Source organism: Nansenia antarctica, assembly GCF_963989245.1.
Source record: "Nansenia antarctica genome assembly, chromosome: 5".
Lineage (NCBI taxonomy): Eukaryota > Metazoa > Chordata > Actinopteri > Argentiniformes > Microstomatidae > Nansenia > Nansenia antarctica.
The window spans coordinates 51,426,490-51,443,558 of record NC_137690.1 but is presented as its reverse complement, the minus strand read 5'-3'; the positions used below and the strand labels follow the sequence as shown (position 1 = coordinate 51,443,558).

Sequence of the window (17,069 nt, the reverse complement as noted above, 5' to 3'; positions counted from 1 at the left end):
ACCATCTGCTGAGAGAAGCAATACATCAAATGGGTGTGACACTGTCACACTTGGTTTTCCTGATTGTCTGTCAATAGAGGTTGGACAGCACAGATGCTACAACATAGCACCTAGTAATGGAGGCTATACAGCTACGCATAATATCCGATGATGTGATCTGATGATTTTACAATTAGGCCTTACACTTGGATTTGGACAGTAACAGGTTCAACAGTAACAAACGTCAAAGTGTGCGAGTAGAATTAAGCCAACAGAAGTCATATGTGTCGACTGTCGAGTCGGGTCAGACAATGAGGCACCTTCAGCACCTTGGACAGCTCCACTTTAAGCAGCAAATCGTGGCTCTAAGAGGGATATCATTGATACATTCTTAAACTTTGAGATGTTGTTCATCAACACAGAAGACTGTGACTCAGAGAAACACACTAAGCTATGCCATGCACAAACAATTTCTCGTAACTTAAATAAGCTACATTAGTGGAATTAGTGGAATCATTTAATTCGAGAGAAATGGGGTTCATCAATGATTATGGTTACATTATTCACAGTTTAACTAATCGCACTAATTCATGGAAATGGCCATGTTAAAATGGAGGCGGCTGTGTTGGGGCGGCTAAGGCGCAGGAGGTAGAGCCAGCGTCTAATGATCGCAAGGTTGGCAGATCGGTGGTTCGAGCCCCGGCTGGCCACATGTCGAAGCGTCCTTGGGCAAGACACTTAACCCCAATTTGCTCCCAATGAGCGGGCCAGCACCTTGCATGGTAGCTTGCCGCCATTGGTGTGTGAATGTGTGTGTGAATGGGTGAATGAGAGGCCATTGTAAAGCGCTTTGGAATAAGGCGCTATATAAGTCAGTCCATTTACCATTTATTTATTTACAAAAATATTGTGAGTCAATCCTCCCATCCCTTGTTGTCCATGCTGGAGCCCGTCAGTCAAATAAATCCACTGTTCAAACACCTTTTCATTATACACGGACACCCCCTAGTGGTGATGGATGGATATGCGTGGCAGTGAGAGATCACATTGGCCTAACTCTTTATATCTCCAACATGATAGAGAACCAGTTACTTTAAAATATATTATTGCTCGGATCCTCGCGAGTCATGTTTCGCATCGCAAAAATACACAATAAATGATATCACTCTACTGCCACTAGATGTCACTGTAGTTCTGTCATGTCATTTCGGGCAGTTTACATAATTTGGTGTTGTTTGCGTATAGCCCTCCTCTTATGTTAGATACACGATTTATGTTCTTGGTCAAATTGACCCAGTTAGACCTTTATCAGTCACCTCAGGGTAGAAGAATGTACCCTGAATGTATTAGAGTGTATTTTTTAAATTATTATTATTCACTTTTGGGATAAATAATTAAAATGCAGATGGTATGTGTTTGACATGTGATAGCATATCTTGTGGGACCTGGAACCTTTCTATATTATGTTTTCAGCAGGCACTCTCCTCTGATGTTCATGGGCGATGGGGAGTGTGGAATATTCAAGCGTCGCGTTATTTTACATGTACACCTCACTTTCAGGCTGTGAGGAAGTTTGACATTTACATTTTTGACATTTAGCAGACGCCTTTACCCGAAGCGACTTACAACAAATACATTTGTCGAAGTAAGCGAATCATCTATCCATCAGTCATTGTAATTGTAATCTTGACAGTTACGATGCTAGAAGAATGAAGAATTACTAAGAATTTTCATCAGAGGATAAAGATGGTCAGAGTTGGATGGATGTTCAGAGTTCACTTCTTATCCTCAGTCTAGACACCTTCCTCAATCTTACTGTCATGATGAAAGAGGCCTTCTAGCACCTCACACTGACTGAAAGTCTTTTGCTCTCTTCAGCAGAGAACATATTGTTCTGTTGTAGATAGGGTTGGGTACCGAAAATCGGTACCGGTAAGTACCGGTTACTTTACATTCGGTATAGTACCGAACCGAATTGCAAAGGAGATTTCGGTGCCTCATTTCGGTACTTTTCTATCTCGCCCCCTGGTGTCCGGTGTCATGCAACAGTCAACTTGTGACTCGTGACGTGACATCGCCTGTTAAATTTCCACTCAGTGCGTGTCGTGGTAGTGAGCTGAGCAGTTGTGTATCATCATATTATCGAATTTCGCTAGCTAGCCTAGCTACGAGGTCACCGAGAAGACCTCACAACAAAAGCTCCAACAAAATTGTCTCCTACAGGCTGTCTCCTGCGCTAGATAAAGCAGGGGATGACGCCATTTCTGTGGCTCCAGCTGCAACACAGCGAGGGCTGCGTTCGTAAATTCGCTCCGAGAGCGACGGAGCGCACACTGGGCTCAACGTCATAAAGCGACCGAGTAATTTGATTGGACAAGAGGCGTTCTACGAGTGCTGGTCGGATTTCCTGAGCGTATTTACGAACGCACCCCCAAACACTTCAGACAGTAGTCAGGATTCAGGAAAGGTGAACACACACACACAATCGCGTTTGTGACCACCGTCGCAATTCACCTGTGTTTATCTGAATCATCCCTCTCTCTTGGACGTGACAGTCCTTGAAATGAATGCCAAATGGCCTAATGATCATTTATTACTCGATTCGCTCTCAGTGTTGTCTTGCATACGCAGCTCTCCGCGGACAATCATCGGTATATCTTCTTGTAAGTGCTACAATAACATCCACGGAAATATCAAACAGAACTAAACTATAATCGAAACAAGCCAGTGGTATTATATATAGTCAGTTATAGGCCTAGATGACGAGCAAACAATATTTGTTTACTTTATGTTTATAAATCTGTGCCATTACTAATGGCATTAGACAATTATGTCAAAACAAAAAAAAAGTCAAAATGACAATAAAAAAGTCAAGAGAGGTGTCGTATTTTGCCAGAGAAGGCAAATATGCTGATCTTTTTGCAAAATAATTGCTGAGGTGGGAGTTTTATTTTTATTTGAGTGTATATTTCACTGTAATATTATATATATGTATATTGTGCCTCAGTCAGCAGGAGTTTTATTTTCATTTATTTTAATTTGAGTGTATATTTAACTAATATACGTATATTGTGCCTCAGCAATAAAAAAGTGAAAAGCTGTTTAATTTTGTCGACCGTGTTATTATTATATATATATATATATTATGTCATTTTAAAAAATCAAAAGTACCGAATTAAGTACCGTTTCGGTACCGGTACCGTTTTTAAAGTATCGGTTAGGTACCGGTACCGGATAAAACCCAAACGATACCCAACCCTAGTTGTAGAGAGTGAAGGTTGGTGAAGAGTGAAGGTAGGCCTATCCCCTTTTTCCCATATGAATGTTATTATTTATTTTGATACGTTCATTCCTACCGAGAGGATAAAATGAAGGTTCATGCTGAAGAAAAAAGAACTTTCAGCTCATGCTGAAAACAAAAACACTCTTAAAAACTCTAAAATGGGTCGGTTTTACCTAAAAGTAAGAGGATAGTCACATAGTCTTTCGGTTATATAATCAAATAAGACATAAGAGCTCAGTGAACTATGCCATTAGCAGAGGAGGATCTTAAAATATCCCGCCGTAACGGTCTATGTCAGTGAGCTCGATCTGGCAAGATCCTAACCGTGGGCGTCCACTGGGTGCCTGTTGCTGCCTAATCCCACAGAGTGAGTGGGCATCTTCCTCCCAGGAGTTAATCCTGCCTCTGCTATCCTAAACTATGTGGGTGGCACATCTTAATCTCAATGTTGCCTAAACTTCAAAGCTCATGTATCATTCAGTGTTTTGCATATCAGCCCACGGTGCTTCGCTGAAATCTCTAGTGAAATGCAATAGGCGAGTAATCATTTAATAAATATTATAACTATATAACTTCAAGGACTTCTATTCAGTTCATTTGAGGCTGTTATCTTTTACTCACACAAGCCACACATTTACCTGACACTAAACCCTGACAAATGTGTTCTATAGGCCTATATCTTTTACAAAAAAAAGTGTAATGTTTCTTCGTTTTATCAATTATTAATCCTATCATTGTCCATGCCTACAGTATAGGCCTATAGCATTGTAGCCTAAAATACATCATGTCGACATGCATTTGGTCTGTAGAATAAGACTATTGAAGTAGAAAAATGTGTTGGACGGAAAGAGAATGTAATAAAACCTACACATACCTATGTTGAACAGTTCAAGCCATACAGTGTAAACAAAGGCAATGCCCATTTGTTCCACGCACACTCTATGTTCTTTCAGCGCGCGGGGTTAATCCCACCCACTCTGCTCGCCCCCGCACCGCGCAAACCGCGAGCGCTCAACATCTTCTGGCGCGCGGCGAGAAAACGATCAATATAAAACGGTCCACCCAAAAGTACGAGTGACTAATCACGGAAATAGAAATCAATCAACACGTCGACCTCACGTATCAAATGTCCACCGACTGTGCCGTGTGTTTGGGTATTTGATGGATTATAGTGTTTGCTCCCGGAAGAGCAGATCCAAACGCATTAACGAGGAAGAAATGAGAACGAGGGGTACCAGGCGAGCGGACAGCGCTTGCCGGAAACAAAGGTAACGGTGCTGCTAAAGTATGTGATGAATTAACAGACCAGACCGGCACAGTTTTTATTGTGTGATGGGCACTACAAGCAAATACCTGGAGTGACTGGCTTTTTGAAATACGCCAGAAGCGACATGTTTTTCACTCTCTCGCGCAGTGGCATCCACTAATGGGCTCACAGCGGTCGAGACACGTAAAACCAACAATAACATACAATCCTCATGACAGTCGCAATGGAAAGGCGAGGGTTCATTTCATTCATTCATTATAACAAATCATGTCTGTAGTCTACGTGGAGATAGGCAGCAAATGTAGCACAGATTATTATACGTTCGCTTAATTCAAACGCAGGACGAGAATAATGATGGTTCGCTGCTGAGAGTGAAATGGATTCGGTCGTCGCGTTCAAATCAGACATCGAACTCAAGCCACAAAGGGTCTCTGAACTCTCCGACTAAACGCACAAATCATCGCACAGTCTGGGGTTTCCCCCCCACGCCTTACATGTTATATGTGTGTTCTGGAAGATTGCACATGTTGATGGAAGAGACTGTTATAGCCCACAGTAGTTTGTAAACAAAAAACACATCACCGGATCGACTGCCTAGTCCGCTGCAGGGTGATCAACGTTTCAGCACCATAGACAGCGACAATGACACGGTTGCGCAAGAAAGCTTTTATTGCACTTTTCTTATTCACGTTGTTCATATTCGGGACGATGATGGGCTTGAGGACGCTCAAACCCAGCGACGGCTTCTCAGATCTCGCCCCAGGGATGGAGTTCGCGGGAGAGAGAGCCGACCGGCGACGACCGGTTTCGAACGACGTGGTAGTGTCCCCGGGTCAGTCCCATTCAGCGGGTGACACAAAAGTCGTTTTTACGAAATCTGATCGTGATTACAGTATATTCTACGATGTACACATATTCTATTATCTATGGTATGGGACCCCACAGATGGACGGTAAATATATCCACTGGGACCATGTCCTGGTGCCACACTGGGACCCTAAGATTGCCGCAATCCACGCGAAAGGAAGACACACGCCTCCTGAGGACATTGCCTCAAGTTTCTACCCGGAGCTGGGACCCTACAGCTCGAGGGACGCCAGCGTTCTGGAGTCGCACATGTCTCAGATTGAGGCCGCCGCAGCAGGTAAGCAGCACCAGCCTAGGCCGCTGATACCTCATGGAGTTGCATGGAGTAAAACAATTAATCATGATCTCATCCTGTGAGAAGACGAAAATGCGGGTTGATCTTTGTACGATGTATAATAATTAATATTATAATAACAATTGTTTTATTGCCATGCAATCAACATGCCAGTCAATAGTTGTTTTACCACAATGTCGTATTTCATGCTCTATAGGCAAGGGGTCGGCCATAGATGGCTCCCCTGGAGCAATTAGGGGTTCAGTGCCATGCTCAAGGACATCTCGACACGTGGCCAGCCGAGGTTCCAACTGCCAAACTGCCGTCCTTGCGATCATTAGACGCCGGCTCTACCTCCTGAGCCACTGTCGACCCCATGTTATAGCCTACCAACCCCTTTCACACATACGAGCCTTCCCAGTAGGGGAAGGTGTATATGTGAACGCGATTTACATGGAAATTGTCTCAGGCCATTACCCTGGTCAGGACGTTGTACAATTCCATGGAATTTAGAGAGAAGGCTTAGGTGTGAACAGAAGCCTGAACATTGCCTGGTCCCGCACGCTTCAACTGTGCTTACTCAGGCCGACAATACAGTGTGCGCTGCGCTGTAGCAACTTAAATAGATGAATCAACGGTAATCAAATGCTTTAGTTGTCGAGCAAACTTGGTGATGGTAAGCATAATGCGAGTTGACTCGCTGTTAAATTAATGTGAAAAAATTATGATACATATAAAACGGAGGTATGAGATATGGCAGATATATATGGTATATGGCAGTCTCACGCGCCTGTCTCGTTTGAATTCAGGTCTACTACGTTCCAGTTCTGCATCCAGTTGAATGCATGATTCAAGTACCTTGTGCAAACCCGGGAATGCCATTGACATGTGTGAAAAGACGCATTTGGCTCATGTGTGAATGGCGAAAATCACTGGCGGACCCGGGTTGGGATTCCATGTAATTTACAGGGTACTATGTCTGAAAGGGGCTGCTCAGGCAGGAGGTAGCCAATGAGCAGATTGCAGGTTACACTCCCCAGCAAGTGGTAGACGCCCAGAAACGTCCTGAACATTTTTGGGAGAAGGGCAGGGTCTTGGCACAAGCTGCCGATGCATCATAAGTAATGATTCAGCATGGCTATTTTGTTACTTGTTTTAAGGGCGAAAAGCTACATATTGCACTATATGCAAAGGAGTATGTTTGTTCGAAATTGAAATAAAAAATTCAGTTTGAAGTTCAAAACATCCTCCTCCCTATATGGCCAGAATGGACTTGCATGTAGAATGTGAGTGTGAGTGTAAAACATGGTAGAGGGATCATTTAAAACTGAGTACACACGCAGGAGGCAACTTGACAGATTACTTGCTGATATTTAGCTGGGCCTTCTTTTCTTAACTGGAAAACAACAAAAACACTTAATTTATACAATGAGGTGATGACTTCTCTGAAGTTAGAAAAAGTCAGTTACTCACTATACGTGGGTCTCGGAAAAAGTTTTATACAACACAGTCCCCTTTCACAAACTACAAACTTTGTCTTTCGCTTGAAATAAGGCCTATCTTGCAATAGAAATATACAGTATATATATTTCCCCTCTCTGTTTACATTTAAACACTGTTTTGGTCTATTGTTTACCAAATTTATTTGTGGTTATTTGTACATGTGTACATGTATCATGTATGTAGACCATGGAAGATTTGTAGGGTGGGAATAGGTAAAGGGGTTTAGAAATGGAAAAATCTAAAGAGTTTATTTAAAAATCAATAAACACCAATAGCTTAGTACTGACACTCAGTCCGTGATGATCTGGGTGAAGGAGCTGAATACGCAGCGAATCCCTCTGTCCCTCTGTCTGTGACAACACAGTCTTATAGGCCTACATCTGTAATGTCATGTGAATGTTTAATGTATTGAAACAAATATGTTTAGCTGGGCCACTTGGAGACTTGCCTTAGACTACTTTCAAGGTAAGGAACCTTCTTTCCATGGAAAGAAATGGGCATGACTTTTCATTCATTTTCAATAAAAGTTAATTCATTGTATCCTGCAGAAACATATTACACACTTCACTGTACGCAACAACAATGTCTTTGAGTCATCAAATAGTTTTATTAAGTAAAATAAGTGTGCAGTACAACATGACAAAGCTTAGGAACATTTAAAACGTGAACTTGTAGTCTTGAGAGGCTGAGGCCTTGGTCTTCTTGGGGAGCAGCTTGGATGTGAAGAACACCTCCCTCAGATATGGAGACCGCACCTAACAGCTTGTTCAGCTCCTCGTCATTCCTTACTGCTAGTTGGATGTGCCGGGGAGCGATGCGCCACTTCCCAGCAAGCACCAAAGGACCTGGACGAATTCAGACCAGCCCGATAACAACCAGATCATGTCTTATCACAACTAGGTAGTATCTGGCCCAGAATATCACCCTATTTCAACTAAAATTTGAAACTTGGCCACTGAAATAACTAAATGGTTGTAATTAAATAACTATTTTTCCGACCAGCACTTATTGTGTAATATCGGAAACATAATTGGCACTGATTTACAAACTGTTTGAAAATGGGTTAACAAAAGTCATTTTGATAATTTCTTCAGCTTGAAAGAGAGCAGCATGGACCCTGATAGTGGCCAGATCACGTCATAAAAAAATCTGAAGGAAAAAGACATTGCCATTGAGTGTCACAAAACTCATTTAGATAATTAGTTCATGAATTTGTTCATGAATGTGCTATCAAAGCAACCTGGGCTTCCATAACACCTCAGCAGTGCCACTGATTGCCTCCATGCCACACCACATTGATGCAGTAATTAGCTAGTAAAGGAGCCCAGACCACGTATTGAGTGTATAAATGAAAATACTTTTCAGAAGGTCGACATATCTGTATTATGAATCCTTTTTTTGTATGTAATATTCAAATATTTTGAGATACTGGATTTTTTGATTTTCATGAGCTGTAAGCCGTAATCAACATTAAAACAAAAAAGGCTTGAAATATTTCACTTCATGTGTAATGAATCTAGAATATATGAAAGTTTCACTTTTTGAATTAAATGCACCTGTAGATGATTCACTTACTTAGACAGATGTATTTATTGTAAATCGATCTGCATGAAGGCTTCTGTTAAATGTCAAGAAAATAAACATTAAATTAAAGTCAATCCGTCTCTCCTGAGGCAAGGATCGAACCAGCAACCTTCTGATTGCTAGCTGGCTTTCGTTTCCGCCTGCGAGACATTTTTGACACACTTCTAAGTTAAACCAGACCGTAAACCTGGTCGCTACCAGGTTTGTTCTGAAGGATTGGTTGCATAGCAAGCAAACAGCTAATTAGCGAATTATGAAAACAAGCCTGAATTAGCTCTAATCGCGTTTCGTGGAATACCCCCCAGTAACGTTATCCGTCATGTTATCCATGGTTACTTCCGTAAACAGTGTGCTGCACGTGACGTCCTGACGCCATTGTTATGTCTTGTCATGTATACTTGTCTTATGTAGACATGTTGTAGAATGTTCACACGGGAGTCAATGTAGGTCAAATATAGGTCACATTTTAAAAGTAATGTGAACTGCCAAACAACAAAAATCGAGAATTGAGCATCAAGACCTTCCGTGTGAACTAAGCCATAGTGCCTCCTTTTATGATAGTTAGGAACAATTAGTTATGACTATGGACACCTGTACCCCTAATCACATGTCATGATCAACTGCGTTTGATTGGATCTAGCATTCTAATCTGATAGGCAATGAGATCAATGTCAATAGGCTAGGACTAGGTGCACGATCTCACTACTTCCTGAAAGGCAACTGGTATGAACATATCCTGTCTCACTCTATTGGTTTAATTGATTAATCAGCTGTGCGGTAAACCGTTGGAACACACAGTGCACAGCTGATTAATCAATTAAACCAATAGAGTGAGACAGGATATGTTCATACCAGTTGCCTTTCAGGAAGTAGTGAGATCGTGCACCTAGCCTATTCCCAATTACGCTGCATCCATAGACATAGGCTAGTGATGGCGAGATGAAGCTTCTTGAACTGTTGAAGCTTTCCATCAAATTGCGTCACACTTGGACCGAAGCTTCATGTTGCTTCATTTGCTCTACTGCGCCATCAAGTGGACAATAAATGTATAGCAGGCAGAGTGATAATGACACCGTGGATTTGGTGTGTGAAGCTTTGAATTGAATACATGTGCTTGTGTTACTAGGAACAACAACATTTTATTCATTTTTATTTAAAAATAACAATTTCCCCACAGTGCTGGGCTTCAGGCGGTTTCTTTTTTTTGAGACGATTTCACCTGCTTTTGAAAATATCCTTTCACAGGGCACAGATGAAGCTGGGGTACATAGATAATTAACGGCAAGTTTATACAAATTAGGATACACATGTTTGTGTTCTTCCCAATACTGTAGGGGGTTCTGCATCCTTTCGATGTTTGGTTCAGCCAGGTAGGTATGGACCTCCACTGTTGCATCTGCAGTTACATTTTGGGTCCTCGCCTGCAGGACTGTGGTGTCTAAACGACGCCACAGTTTGTTACCTAAAACAGACAAACAGGCTGTCAGTGTCAGTGAATATATACAATAAGACAATTAGAATGTATCCAGTATACATTACCTTGAGTCACAGGCTGCGAAGCTTCTGATATGGGGGGTTGTGATGACGACGAGGAGGAGGAGGAGCCAAATCCGAGCCACTTCCCGAATCGTACGTCATCAACACACGCCTCGGTACGCGCTTCACAAAAATCTGCCTCTGTTACTCGATACACGCTCCGAAGCGTCGGCTTCATCTCGCCATCATAGGCTACTCTATTATTGTCTGCGTCCAACAAGCGTTGGCAAACTACTGAGAGCTGGAGAAATGTAACTACTCAAATCCATAGACTCCATTCAACTGTAGTGAATTCTAAAGGAGACGATTAGATTTTGATTTGATTATATAAATTCAGCTGGGTCAAATCAAGCCACTTCAGACAATTGACCCACATTGCAAAATGTTAAATGGTTTGATCTTTACCTTGAAAGTAGTCCATATTTTTAAAGAAATTGGCATGACTGAATGAATGTTAGAAACACATTGTATAATTTCCATTCATATTTCATATATAATAACAATATAGTTTTCAAGGATCAATGGGTAGAGATCATTAATTGTATTAAGGTAGTAAAATAAGCACAGTAAAACACAGTAGAGCTAGTGAACATTTAAAACTCTGAATGTCTCTAGCAGTGCTGTTGTCTCGAGAGGCAGAGGCCTGACTGTACCCCCATGTGTCATTGTAGGGGTGCTGGTGCTGTCCTGGTACCCACCCGGGGTGGCGGACAACCACGGGGAAGCTGCGGAGGACCTGGTGCCCGCTGTCATGGACGCTGCCCACAGGCACAGCATCAAGGTAACTGGTGAGAGAACCGGTATGTTTTTCCTTTCTGGCGCTTTACTGAATGAATGCCTGGCATTGATAGTTGGTGCTGCACGGTTGACGTCTATATTAGCTCAGACCTTTGTTAAGTCAAGTTTAAGCGAGTATCAGTCATGCTCTTTGATAGTGTTGGCCTACCTACGAGTGTTGAATTTGAAATACTTTGTGAACAAAAGTGAGTGAGCAATCACCGTGGGACATAACTAGACGCCATCCTAACCCATGCCGTGCACGAAGGTGATGTAATTTTAAAAAGCATTTACTGCCAAAAACCCTGTTTCAGCCCTCTTGTGCATTATTAATGGAGACAAAGAAAACACATTTTCACATTCACATTCTTCAGCAATCTCACAAGTCTTTGGGAGCCTCTACAAATAGTATTTTCTCCAGGATGTAAAAAATACAACATTTTCATTTGACATACCAAAGTGTGAGCCAATTGTATGTTCCTGAGAAGCCATTCAAGCTATTTTTGTACTACCCCTTACAAAAGATAACGATATTTACCAGCTCAGTAGCCTTGTGGTTAGACTAGAAAGTCCGCCCAGGGATTGGGAGGTTGTGAGTTCAACATCCGGCCGAGTCATACCAAAGCCTATAAAAATGGTACCCGATGTCTCCCTTCTTAGCACTCAGCATTGAGGGTTGGATTGGGGGTAAGACCCTGCAACATACTAGCGTCATGTCCAGGGGGTGTACTTGTACATCAAGCCGCCTCACTCTATGAAAACTATGGAGGCTCCTGCCCTAAGGGCCGATAGGCTGGAGAACCATCGGTTCGCAAGGCTACTCACTTACAAAAGATAAGATGAATGGCATTGCATTGCCATTCATGATAAGCTCTAAGCTTAGAGTAGATTTACCATCATACAGCAAAAACATTCTTCCTTACAGTTGCATATTCCTGTGATGGCAGGTTAACATTGAAGGAATGCTAACCATGTGTGGAGATGAATGATGACAACTAGGTCTCTCTTACACAATGAATGGTCTGAATGTTATGCCTGACCTGAGGGCTAATGCGTCAGCGTTCCAACCAGTACACTAGAACTGCCACACAGCAAATAGAGGTTGAGGTGGGGTGGGGGTGACTGTCATCTTTCTTCCCTCATACTTCCTCAGTGTATACGAGGCTATTCCCTGTGCGTGTGTGTGTGTGTGTGTGTGTGTGTGTGCGTGTGTGTGCTGTATTACCATTCATTACCATGATAGGAAGGCATTGCCACAAGGGCCTATATCAAAGACACACCTCTTTCGCATGCATGAGTCTTACCTACATTGTCCAGAGATTTCAACAGACAGTTATCACTTCACTGGTATTTAAATGTGTTCCTCCCTCTATGCCAGACTAAAAACCTAGTTTCAAGATTGTGTTTGTGCAGCAGGTGGAGATGGCGGTAGAACAAGATTATATGTACAGTATATGAAAAAGCTTTGATTAAACACAGCCTGATCTGTTTCGACCAATGGCCGTTCACATGTGTATGCTCTATTTACTGACACAGTTTGCATTATTAGTCCAATTAATTCATGAACAATAATACCGATGATGTGTAAACAACAGTTTGTTTCGACTTCTCAACACGAGAAAAAAGGCATATGTGGTGAATATATGGTTCCCTCTCAATCAACTGCCTCTACATGTTTGCACCTCCACCTAAGGGCAAAAATGCTAATCGGTGAAACTGTCACCATCAGACAGCGTGACAGGTGATAAAACAAACAAAACAGTTTTTCATCCGTCCTGATGCATGCTTTATTCAGCTGAAGAGGGACAGATTGGACAGCATTTCACCTCAGCGGCCTTTTCATGATTTCAAACCAGCCGAGACAACTGACAGGCCCAGCGCCGGTGCCAAACAACCGCCACGTTGCCATGGAAACTGTTTATGAAGACCTTGCAGTCTCTTTTCAAAGAGAGAGAGAGGGAGTGGGTGTTTGTTCGGCCCGCTGCTCTCTCTCTGTCTCTCTGTCTCTCTCTCTTTCTCCCACATTCATGGCCCAACAGTTCTATCAGCAGGGCTCTGTTGTTGCTGAGCTCAAGTAGATATTTTTGCTTCGGCAGCTGTACGTGGCTGTACAGCCTCAGTCTGGCCTGGGTGAGAGGAGGGCATCCATCAGCATCACTCAGCTGTGTGCCCTGCCACACTAACCCATAAGAACAAATACTACAGTATACTACAATATACATACTAGTATGTAGTGTTGTATTTACTGTAGCAATGTACTGAAGTGTTTTTGCAGAAACTATATACTGTACCTATTGTATAGTATAATAATTATGCTTTTCTCACTCTTCAAAGACAGTACATTCCATGGAGAGAACAAGAATAGATGGATAAATAAAAAGTAAAATGAAAGCCCAATCAGTAAAAACAACAATAAAGAAATAAGTTTTTGAGGGATCGTTTGAAGGAGGAGAGCATGCTGGGTTCTTTGATGTGGTTTGAGAGAGTGTTCCAAAGAGTGGGGGCTGCAGAGGAGAGGGCCTGGTCCCCCAATTCCCTGGTGATGGGAACAAGGAGGTTGGCAGTATACACTAAAGTATAGTAAATAGTAATAATAATAATAATAATAATACATTGGACTTATATAGCGCTTTTCTAGACACTCAAAGACGCTTTACAAACTGAAAAGATCGAGTAGTAATAATAAAAAGAAACAAAAGATAAATAAAAGAAAGTATTAGGGGTCTAATTAATTTTTAGTCAAGTGTCTTTGTAGGACAGTCTACTCTGTATACTGCAATTACGCCTAGATTTCTGGCGGAGAAGCGGAGAACAAGCAACGCCAGCGTCCTTTCTCAACTGGCATTTTTTGAAAAATACTACTACTAATACTACAGTATATACTAGGAGGTAAATAATACTAACCATGACTTAAGTATTTACTACAAAATATTATATTGTATATACAACATCATTTACAACATACTTTCAGTACTTAGAGGTAGATAGAGGTAATGTGCTAATTAACAGTCAACGTTCTATGGAACATGAACGTTCTACATGAAGTACACAAACATTTTAACTATATAATAATAATAATAATAATATATAATAATAACATTTTAACTATAAGTAAATGTACTAAAGTCTACTCAAACAATGAAAGAAAAAAAATGAAAGATATAATAATGTTTCTATCTTTTATTTGTAAAAATCTGTATCTGTTTCTTTTTCAACTTATTTCTTGTGCCATTCTATCTCATTCTTTTTTGGTACCGGGGCACACAGAGTTCTGCTGGATCCTGTTGGATGACATATACACGGCTCCTTATCAGACTTGAAGAAAAGGGGCTCTATTTTTAGAGATTATTTGACAGACTATCTCTGATCGGTTTCCTACGCCCGGGGCCCTCTGACACAGTCTATCTGACAGGATCGATCGGCTCACTGTGATTCGTCTCCCGAAAATAACCTGTTATTCTGGAAGGACACTGGAGAGGCTGACATTTGAGTAAGCAGATACAGTACATGCAGTCCCTGAGGAACACTTTCCTCTGTCTGCCATGGGAGCTGGCTGTGCGTGGGAACTGTATGCCAGTGCAGTGAACAGTCTGATTCACAGATGGTGCTGCCAACCAATGTTTTTTTCTGTCCACACACACCACTAATTAGGTTGTGAGAGCGCAACCATGCTGTGAAATAATTCCAACAACACGTAAAATGTTCATTACTTTCATTATGCTATCATTTCAAGGAAAATGTGTATTCATGTGTGCTCAATGCATGTGATACGGTACTACTGTTGGTTTAGACCTCTGTAATGTAAGTCATGCTTTTACAACTCTGATTTGCACAGGTGGCGTTTCACATCCAGCCTTACAAGGGACGGACCGACCTGAGCATGCATGACAACATCAAATACATCATTGACAAGTAGGTTGGCCCTCCTCACTCCTTAATCTATTTCTCCCTCCCTCCCTCCCACTCTCTTCTCTCCTCTCCTCCCCTCCCCTGCCTCCCTCCCACTCTCTCCTCTCCGACTCTCACTTACACAGATTAAGGCTTTCTTATCACTTACTTTAAGCCAAAGGGCAGGGCTCTGCTTTCCATATCAATGTCAACTGACGTAAGTCTAGGGATCTGCCGAAATGTTCGCCCACTTCAGGTCTGAAGGGGATACAGGAGAGACACATGGTTAAAAAGACATGGCTCTCGGTCTGTGATCTCTCTCTCCCTCTCTCTAAATGAAACCGTAACCCTGATTGTAGAACGTAACACCTCCATTGGTGTTGTTGTCTGTAAAAGCGTCTGGAAAAGCGTCTGTAAAAGCGTTATACCCAGAGTGCGGGAAGTGATTTCCAGTGGCGGACAGTGAGACTGATCGCTGATGCTTTATGTAATGAGTCATGTCAGAGTGATCCACCTAAACAATGAGCCAACCTTGAAAGATCCTGTTTGATTGTGTGAACAGGGATAATGTACTGCAGTCATGCTATGTGAACAGTGATGGTCGGGACAGAGGATAAGCCTAGTGTACCTTGAGATGGATCTGTTTGGCTGGGCTAGATGGTATTGCCAGCTTATGCAATACCAACTGTGCTGACCATCTGCCCGAGAAGAAACCAGAGAGAGAGAGAAGCTTTCAGTAAACCATACTCCACTGTGCACACACTCTCTTCTCATGCTCTTGAAAATATAATATTTTCAGATATAATAGCCCCATTTCACAAAACAGCATTCAATGTCTAGTATAAAGCCAGTGTGAGAAAGCTGGCTTTAACCTCCTCATTAGTAAGATTGTGTGTAGAAAAAGTGTATATAAATAAATAAATAATAATAATCCTCGACTCAAAATCAAATAATTTCTCGCAGGTATGGAAAACATGGCGCCTTCTACAGATTCAAGTCCAGCACAGGGAAGATTCTGCCCCTATTCTACGTCTACGACTCCTACCTGACCCCTCCGGAGGCCTGGGCGGAACTGTTGACCTCCACAGGGTCCCACAGCCTGCGGGGCACGCCCTATGACGGCGTCTTCGTGGCCCTCATCGTGGAGGAGCGCCACAAGCACGACATCCTGGCCAGCGGCTTCGACGGCATGTACACCTACTTCGCCACCAACGGCTTCTCCTTCGGCTCCTCCCACCAGAACTGGCAGGCCATCAAGGCCTTCTGCGATGGCAACAACCTGCTGTTCGTGCCCAGCGCCGGGCCCGGCTACGTCGACACCGCCGTGCGGCCCTGGAACAACCACAACACGAGGAACCGCGTCAACGGCCGCTATTACGAGACGTCCCTGCAGGCGGCGCTGTCCGTCAGACCGGAGGTCGTCACCATCACCTCTTTCAACGAGTGGCACGAGGGCACTCAGATCGAGAAGGCTGTGGCCAAGAAGACGGTCACCCGTCTGTACCTGGACTACCAGCCCCACCGGCCAGACCTCTATCTGGAGCTCACGCGCCGGTGGGCCGAGAACTTCAACAAGGAGAAGGACACTTGGCTCATGTAGACGGCCCCCTGCTGGGTGTACTCTGTCCCGGTCAGGTGATGTGGACACACCTGGAGTATGACTGGAGGAGTCTACAGGTGCATTGACACTACCTGCTCCCACTTAGGAGCAGGTGACTTACGTTGTCTTACATTCATGACTTACCCTCTTGGTCTTTATCCACCCTTTTGTTTCCTCTCAACCCGGAACATTCCAGATGAGGCTCGTCCCCAAAGCAACTTTCGTCACAATACATGGTTTCTATGAGCATACTGAGTATACACAAATAATTGTGCATAGAAATGACAGTGTCATTGGTTGGTTTGAGACAACTAATGGTAAATAAGTGGTTTGTGGTGGGGAGTGACTTTGACTCTCTTCCTTTCAAACGGGTGCTGGAGAAACTACAGTGGTGATGGGGTCACTGTGGCTGTGTAACTCATAAACATAACAGAACAGTTATCTCTAAGGTGTAACTCCTGAAAGTACAGTATACTTAAAGATAAAGAATACTGTTAAAGTACAGTATATG

The 17,069-nt window shown here is 42.7% G+C and overlaps 1 protein-coding gene across 2 annotated transcripts; it reads left to right on the top strand.

Annotated features, from left to right (window-relative positions):
- Positions 1-5,171: 5,171 nt before the first annotated feature.
- maneal (mannosidase endo-alpha like) lies at positions 5,172-16,558 on the top strand (the record flags this gene model as incomplete). 2 transcript variants are annotated; one of them, XM_080532654.1, is made up of 4 exons in its annotated part: positions 5,172-5,673; positions 10,965-11,074; positions 14,906-14,982; positions 15,922-16,558. In XM_080532654.1, 4 exons carry the CDS (start codon positions 5,172-5,174, stop codon positions 16,556-16,558), a joined length of 1,326 nt encoding a protein of 441 aa, XP_080388780.1. The 2 variants fall into 2 exon arrangements, with proteins under 2 accessions (XP_080388780.1, XP_080388779.1); XM_080532653.1 differs by having other exon boundaries at positions 10,965-11,143.
- Between the last annotated feature and the right edge of the window lie 511 nt (positions 16,559-17,069).